The 9,145-nt window shown below is 42.5% G+C and overlaps 1 protein-coding gene across 1 annotated transcript in view; it reads left to right on the top strand.

The window, feature by feature from the left end:
- LOC114647978 (adenosine receptor A1-like) overlaps positions 1 to 8,735 on the top strand; it is a 42,359-nt gene extending 33,624 nt beyond the window's left edge. Inside the window, exons 2-3 of the mRNA XM_028796716.2 lie at positions 5,823 to 6,631; positions 8,064 to 8,735. Coding sequence (XP_028652549.1) covers positions 5,823 to 6,456 — 634 coding nt within the window. The 3' untranslated portion in view covers positions 6,457 to 6,631; positions 8,064 to 8,735. The remainder of the gene's footprint in view (positions 1 to 5,822; positions 6,632 to 8,063) is intronic.
- The last annotated feature ends 410 nt before the right edge of the window (positions 8,736 to 9,145 follow it).

The following is a 9,145-nucleotide window of genomic DNA, read 5'->3' on the forward strand; positions in this document are numbered from 1 at the left end:
GATACGTATGACAGAGCCATGCCCACCACCTCACAGAGCCACGCCCACCAACTCTAAGACCATGGGATACGCACAACAGAGCCCCGCCGCCAACTCTAACCCTCCTTCCATGTCCACCCTCGCTCTCGAGGCATGCACACTGCCTGCTCATGTGCCAGCAAGCAAGACCTTACCAAACACCGCCTCAGTCGCTTTCGTCTCTGCTACAGTCCACATGCACCTCTGAGCCACGTTGACTTTTCATTGTTCTTTTCGGTTCCGGCTGCTTTTCTATATATAATCCACCAAGTCGCCTGACCATGGGATATGCACGCACGCAAGACAGAGCCCCGCCTGCCAACTCTAACCCTCTTCCCGCATCATGGGATACACATGACAGAGCCCCGCCCAGCAACTCTAACCCTCCTCCTGCGTCCACGCACGTAAGACAGAGCTCCGCCCGCCCATTACCTTCACATTGTTTTCCTTTTATTTCTGATCCCGTTCAACAACAATATGGCAACATCGACTTCTCAACTGTGACTCTGGAACAACTCAGTACGCGAGCTATATTAAGCGTCACCAACGAAGACTCGCTACACCTTAATGAACAAGTACTGAAACTTATCCCTACCGACGATGTAACTTTCACCAGCGTTGACTCCACCGTCACAGACGATCCCGAAGATCGAAGTTTCATTCCACGAAGAATTTCTTAACAGTCTTACTCCCACTGGCATGCCTCCGCATAAACTCAAAATTAAAATAGGTTCAGTGTCATGCTTCTCAGAAACCTCATGCCAGTAAGAAGTCTCTGTGATGGCACTAGACTGACTGTTACCAGCATTCACCGCAATGTACTGGAGTATAAAACTATTGCAGCTCCTACCTCACAAACTATCCTTATTCCCCAGATATCCCTGACCCCATCAGATTCAAATTTGCCTTTTACTTTTACACGCAGACAATTTCCTGTTAGATTGGCCTTTGCAATGACAATTAATAAGGCACAGGGACAAACTTTCAAAAAGATATGCCTGTATCTGCCAAAACCAGTTTTCAGTCACGGACAATTGTATGTTGCTCTCTCCAGAGTTCCATCTTTTCATTCACTCACAGTCGTATCCTCAAACCCACCCAATTTGGAGAACTGTGTCTTTCAGGAAGTGTTCACCCATCAATAAATAATTATGCGGCGTATGCTACGCCGTGGGTTGGCTAGTAGCATAAATTTCAGTAAGCTTGTTCAATACTTATTCCCTGTGTCATTCCACTTTATTACACATAACTTAATTTATGGACTTATTTGTTTTGTTTTCTTTGTATGTGTAGATTACTTGGGTTGTTACTGACATCTAGTGAAAATTTCATGTCAATAACCCCATTAGAAATATATTTACTGAGAAAAACATTGACATGTTCAATACTTATTTTTCCCGCTGTAAATCTGTGGTGGGAAGAAGGGTGAAGGAAGAGAAGAGAGCACCAGAGCCAAGGAGAGACAGATGCCACCAAAACAACAAAGGGGAAAGCTACTCAACTCACTGGAAAAAGTCAGGTGAACCCAGGACCATTTCTGTAAGAATCAATTTTCTTTTCTTATGAATGAGGTGAAGTCAGTCGGGAGAGGACCTGACAGGCCAGCATAAGGAACTGGGTAATATTATGTTTCCCTGAACAGGAGGTACGGCTCGGCACATCCTTCGCCATAACAGGCTGTAGATGATCATGACTAACGGTGAATATTTAAAGGACTCTGGTTTCGTTAATTTGTTTATAACATTTGTGTATTAGTGGTGTATGTTGTTGACTGTTTTTGTTTCGTGATTTGTGTGGGGATGGCAGCGCTGCAGAGCGGTATTATGTATACAGGGGTTTGTTTGTTGTGTCCAATTCCTTATTTTACTGGATAATAACAATTCTTTTGCAGCTCAACTTTGCTTTTACTGGTGTGTTTCTATATTTGTAGTCTAGTAGGGAAGTAGTGTTGGTCGCTCGCACCCCAGATCATTTGTTTATTTTTTTGTTTCTATTTGCTGCCTCTCTAGGACGGAAGCGCATGTTATAATTGTGCTGGCTCAGGGAGCAGTTCAAGGCAATATAAAAATGTAAATAGGACATAAAATAAATCCCTTACACTCATCCCCCAACTAGTACCTCTCCAACTACCAACCTATCACAGTATAATTAAGGGGATAGATTTATAGGATAACATGATTCCCTAAAGAGTGAAGGAGCTGCACCTCCAAGACAGTATAAGGCAACAGAAAGCCACATCATAGGGTATCAGAATTGTCATGTGTCCCTATAACAAGCTTTGGAGTCTTTTAGCAAGAAGAAAAGATTAAATTAAATTCTAATTATTTACAGATATAAAACACCTAATTAATGATCACATAAATACCCCCCCTCTCCCACTTCAACTCAGAATTTAGGAGTACATGTACTTGGCATCCATGACAACCTTGAATATGTGTGCACAGGTCTCTATCAGCTTTGCATATCTGGACACTTCACTTCTTCATGATTCATCTTTGCAAAACTGCTTGAACTCTGTCAAGTGACAAGTGAACAGCTGTTATCTGCTACAAATTCTTATTTGTATTGTGATCAGAACTCTGAGTCCAGCACTCCAGGACAGTAACAATGCTGATTTTACACCATTCCTGTGCAGCTTTGGCTTTTTACTTGGGGTCGTTGTCTTCCTGAAAAATACAACTTCTCCCAAGGTGCAGACTGCGTCAGGTTTTCTTCCTGGATTTCCCCTTTTTTTTTTTTTTACTGCATTTGTTTTACCTTCACAAGGGCCTGCTGCAGACAAGTATCTCCACAACATGATAGTGCCACCACCATGCTTCACAGTGAAGATGGTTAGTTTTTCTTAATGTGTACCAAGCATGGTATTTAGTCTGATGACTAAAAAGCTTGATTTTGGTCTCATCAGACCATACAACTTTCTTCCAGCTTACTTCAGAGTCTCCCATGTGCCTTCTGACAAACTCTAGACCACATGTCTTGTGTGTTTTTAGCTTTCTCTTTGCCACTGTTCCATAAAGCAGCAACTTGAGCAACAGTTATTAAATGCAGATTTCTCATATTTTTCTTGGTGGCCTCCCTCAGTAGTCTTCGTATTGCATGATCATTCATTTTTTGTGGATGGCCAGGGGCCTCATATATAAACGTTGTGTACGCACTGCATATGCCTGTTTCAACACTCACTTTGAGATATATGAAAGCTAAACTTGCCGTAAAGCCACGCACATTTACATGGCAACCTCACACTATGTGTATGCAAGTTTCTGCTTGGTTTTGCAAGCAGGTGGCACCCAGCATTAAAGCAGTGCTACTGTTTCTGTGTGGTGTCCTTTTCTTTTTTAGATTTGCATCAATGATGCAGAATTTATCAAATACACTGAAATTAACTGCATATTGTTTACAAATTTAATCCACTTGATTGTAATCATTCTGTAACAATATAATGGTACATTGAATGGCCAAGCTATTCCAACTACCATAGCTGTTTTAGCATTGTTAGAAGACATTGCAAATGGAAGATTTAGAGGAGAGTGCGTATTTATACATGATGATTACTGGAAAAACGTTCCTCTTGGAGCTCTGTGCTGAACTGGTGGTGGCTTTACAAAGGGAGACTTTGAGGAATTGTGCTCTACCTAATCCTTAGCAAGTTCTGTTCACTCTCAGGTTTTTAGCCACACAAGCTTTTCAATGTGAACTTACTGACTGATCGTGTATTTCGCCAACATCACTGAGTCACCAGGACAGCTGTTTGGGATGATATTATCCACTTGTCGTTCACATATATAAGATTTCCTTACACTGTGGTTGAACTGGGAACCATCTATCTATCTATCAAAGCACAATTCATAGCAGTGTCCAGTTTTCCAAAAATAATTAGAGTGGTCAACTGCATGCACATTGCTGTTGCAACAGTGCTGGACAAGTTACATCAGCCAGGGATGAATCACCAAAAGAACAAACTGGCATTACTTCATCCATAGCAGGAGAGCCTATAAAAAAGGCCACTGCGCACAGTCGCAGGTGCTTTATCCAACTAGTGTGGCAAAAGGCAGGCAGTCCTTTTAAGGATAGTGAGTCACCTCAAAGAGCCATGTAAAGAGCAGAGAACCAATTCTTTGCGGTGCTTGGCACTGATGCTGAACTACAAAGGCACCTTCAGAAAATTTGTTTGTGTAAATGAAAAGAATTTCCACTCTATTAATGTGCTGCTCTATAGTCCACAGAAAGTGTGTCGCATTGTGCAAGCATGTAGTTTGCTGCATAATGCGGCACACAATCATGGCTTGCCCGTACCTGAAGAGATGCGATATAATGAGCCTGACCCACCAAATGATCAGCCAAATTGACTATGTAATTAGCAGAATGTAAAAACAGGTAATCAGATGCAGCCTTTATTTTTTAACTAATTCATTTAATTTGTGGTGAATATCACATTGTACAGCCCTTATATTCCTTAGTTCATTGGCCACATCTCTTACAGCATCCACCACTGCATCTTGTGACTCTAGAACAGCGTCTGTCAGCACACAGTCAGATGGTCACCCAACGGTTTTCAAGACAGAGGTGTGTGTGCAGCCAGTGCCCAAAGATGTGTTGGGCACAGCAGCACCATCACCGCGCATGGGGGTTAGCTTTTGTAATATTGTCTGATATAGAATAAACAGACAGTGGACTTTTCACATCAACTTTGATATCTGACCATATCTTTTTTATTTCAGGCACTGTGTGACCTTCTGAACTTTATTTTTCGAGTGTCTCTGCCATGCTGTATCACTCCATAACTTCCTTTTGTTGCTTATACCATTGCTTAAGCCAATAAATAGTACATTTTTCCTTGACTCCACTTTGCATTCATGGAAATTCTTCTTTGTCCCCTACTTTTTCTATTTCTTAATGACTGATTTACCTGTCTTTATTGAGTTGATTGGGTCACACTACTGGCTCACCACAGGTTGGGCCTTCCACACAGAAGGACATTTAAATTAGAATTAATTGGAAACCCCTAACAGGTTTTCTCCATTTAACTAACTGTGACTTTGTGATGGTCCAGGTTGGCTCCACAAATCTGGTAGCTCCCGACCCCGGAACCATCAATAGTCATAACCAAGGATGGGCTGGGCAAATAAGGACCCACATGGTCAAGAACATGAGTTGGAGTCATTCACTGGGCACGTCAAATAGGCAACTGGCCTTCATGTCAGCATGCCACTGACTGGCTCTGACTTGCTAAGATCATGTTAACTTAAGTCTATGAGTGAAAATCGCTGGAAAAGTCAACTAATGTGACATAGTCTAAAGTTAATTATGAACTCTATATTCACTCCTGCTTGCCCACTGTGCTGCCAGGACCGCCTTTGCACCAGTGATAATGAACTGGAATAAGCTGGTTACGTAATAGATGAATGTCATCTTTCAGTGATGACATTTTTTCTTTCAGTAGTTGTCATTTTGGCTTAAGGGAAGAAAGGTTAGTCAAATTGGGCTTGTGGTACCTCATTAAAATGTACTCAATTGGCATGTGTATGCACACACACCTACACAGGAGTAGTTATAAAATCCTTGAAGCTATTGTTGATCCCACCTAATTCAGTCTGGGTGCAAGGCAGGAACCAACCTTGAATGAAGAGATTATACATTGGAATGCACATTAAAATTCCCATTTATGTAAATTCCTTCATATGCCAAAGGTTTGTTAAGAGAATACATATTCTACTGTTTTTAAATGAATAAGAGAATAAAAAACAAAGTTTCCTAATAACTTCTTATTTATCAAGCACCTTATAAAATGTGGTTTTTATCTTTAGGTATCGGACAACTGTTACCAAGAGAAGAGCAATGATGGCTGCTGTTTTCTGCTGCTTACTTTCCATAATATTAGGATTAATTCCCATGATGGGCTGGCACAATCAACAAAAGAAAAACATCAGCGAGACTATAGAGTGCACATTTACCACTGTGATGAGCATGGAGTATATTGTCTACTTCAACTTCTTTGTTGTAATCCTCCTTCCCTTACTGATCATGCTGTGCCTTTACACCTCAGTGTTTTTTACCATCAAGCAGCAGCTTACCAGTACCTTGGGCAAGTGCTTCTCTTCAAAGAAATACTACCAGAAGGAGCTGAAGCTGGCCAAATCTTTAGTGCTGATCCTTCTTCTTTTCACAGTTTGTTGGATACCTTTGCCCATCATAAATGCTGTGTCCTTGTTTTGCAATGTTTGCTACATGCCCCCAGCTGCACTTTACTTATTCATCCTTCTCAGTCATGCCAATTCTGCCATGAATCCTATAGTGTACGCTCTCAGAATAAAAAAATTCAGAGTGACATTCTGGAAGATCTGGCAGTGCTATGTTTCTGGGGTGGAAAATACCGATCAGTCCCAAGTGCATGGTTCTACTGTGCAGTCCTTCACGGCTGAACGGTCTGAATCTACATGAACTGACCTGCACAAGTCTAAACTTTTGTAGCTCAGTTTTCAGCATTATAGAAATCTTTACCATAATTTTTATGGAATGTGGTAAACACTGAGGAGCTTTCGCCAGTGTTCTAAGAAGCATTCAGATTATCCTCGGCTTTATATGCACAGCATAGATAGGTGTCAATCGTGATTAGGTCTATAAATAAGTTGTTCAGTTTCTTTAGTTGTTAAGATGTTGAGTTCTGTATGCAGGGCCTGCCTTTTCCTGTGAAGAGCTTCACTTGGACACCTGGCTTGTTCTTCATCTATTCTAATAATTTCGCTTCTTAGCTCTGACAGTTTCTTGGTTTCTAATTTATTTCTGTGGGAAAGATATGAAATAATCTGTCCTCTTAAGAAGGCCTTTAGAGTTTCCCAGAGTGTTCCTGCAGAAACCTCTGTGGGCGTGTTTGTCTCTAGGAAGAAGCTGATTTGTTTGGATATAAATTCTGTGCAGTTCTCATCTATATTACTAACCCACAGTTAATATATGCATGGCGGACGCACCGAGGCGCATGCACACTGCGGCCTTGGCGCCCGCCCCACAGTCCACAGTCAAATGCACGCATGCGCACTGCGGCCTTGGCGCCCGCCCCAGAGTCCACAGTCAAACGCACGCATGCGCACTGAGGCCTTGGCGCCCGCCTCAGAGTCCAGAGTCAAACGCAGCGGCGCCCACCCCAGAGTCAAACGCAGCGGCTTCCCAAAACGCGGCGGCTTCCCAGAGTCAGTAGGTGGTGCCCAGACAACACAACCTGTGAGCGCCCAAACAACACAACCTGTACAGTCATGGATACAAACAATGAACGAAGGCGCCCACACAAAGAAACCACTTTAGTTCAAATAGGGTTATTGAATTAAATGGAAACTTTACCATGCCTACGACCTGTGAACTACACCTGAGGTAAAGTGTGCACGCCAGGTTGTACAGCCGCCCGGACGCGACCGCCCATACCACCGCATATACCCTCCATGATATTTCATCTCGTTTCCCACCGAGGCGCATATTGCGTCGTTGCGCACGCCCCAGAGTCAAACGCAGCGGCTTCCCAGAGTCAGTAGGTGGCGCCCAAACAACACAACCTGTTCACTACACTTGCTCTAATCCACTGTGCCAGTAATATAGATCACATAACGGTCACAGACTCAAACCCAGCGGCTTCCCCGACTCAGTGGCTGGCACACGAACACCACAACCTGTAAACTACACTTGCTGTGCTCCACTCTGCCAGCAGTCGGTGTTAGCAAAGGCAACAGAATCACGTCTCCACAAAACGAAACCGCTTTAGTACAGATATGCTTATTGAATTAAATGACATTTCCCCAGACGTACCCACCCTCCGTGATATGTCATCCATCCAAATATCGGACGAAACAGAAACTGATTGCCATTCTTGGATTTCCGATTTGCTAGCGAATCGCGGGCTTACTTGTCTGCTAATAGAAGAGGGTTAAGACGGCATCTACGAGGTGAGTGTGAGGGGCTTAATGATTTTAGCTCCAAGACTAGAGGGGCATGGTCGGAGATAACAATTGTGTCATATTTGCATGATTTAATCGTAGGCAGGGAATTATTATTGTGATTAGGTCTATAATATCATCTGGATTTTAGAATGCTTAGTGAGTGCTTCCATGAGTATGCCCAGCATGTTTTTACAATGTCTAATTTCTTAGCATCTAATCAATAAATAATGTAATGTCATTTTCTTACCTGCTTAACCCAGACCAGGGTTACAGAATGGTGCTGGAGCCTATCTCAGCTAGCATAGGGTGCAAGGCAGGAACAAACCCTGGACAGGGCGCCAGTCCATCGAAGGGTCGAACACACACAGACACACCAAACACATACTAGTGCATTTTAAGTTGCCAATTCACCTAATTTGCATGTCCTTGGACTACAGGAGGAAACCACACAGACATGGGGAGAAACAGAGGGAGGACCTGGGAAGCAAACCCTGGTCTCTTTACTGCGAAGCAGCAGTGCTACCACTGCACTGCCCCAATAAATAAAGTAAAAAATGAAAATTATAGGATTTGAAAAGAGACTGCATATAACTAAAAAGAGGTGCTTCCTGGGTTAATTTGCTATTCTTAGTTGGCCGCAAGTGAGTTAAGATGGGTGTATGACTGTGTGTGATCCTGCAGTGGTGCTTTCTGCTTTGCACCCGATGTAAAATGAGTTCCTCTCACCCTGAGTTGGTTCAAGCTGATTTTAGAATGTTCAGTCAGTAATAGTTTAACAAGTATTGTGACATTTTTCTTAAATACAATAAATAAAATGTATATATATATTAAAGAGAATGGCTAGCACATTGGTTAATTTTTAGATGCCATCATTTTGAAAATGGATGAAAATTGAAAAAATAACTGGTGCATACCTTTCTACTGGACGACATTTGGGAACTCAGAAGTGGCAGAAAAGAAGATCCTTGGAATATTCAGCAGATTAAGATTCCAACAGGGTCATGGGGGTCTGCTGGAGCCAATCCCAGCCAACACAGGGTGCAAGGCAGGAAACAAACCCCGGGCAGGGCGCCAACCCACCACCATGAGAGTATCTCTTTTTTTCAAACACTGTGCTCAATCAAACAGATAAATTTTGCCCAACGTATACAACAAATAACTTCAAAATCTATCTGACATTAGAGTATTTCCATGAGATGACGACA

This window comes from Erpetoichthys calabaricus, chromosome 3 (assembly GCF_900747795.2).
Source record: "Erpetoichthys calabaricus chromosome 3, fErpCal1.3, whole genome shotgun sequence".
Taxonomy (NCBI): domain Eukaryota; kingdom Metazoa; phylum Chordata; class Cladistia; order Polypteriformes; family Polypteridae; genus Erpetoichthys; species Erpetoichthys calabaricus.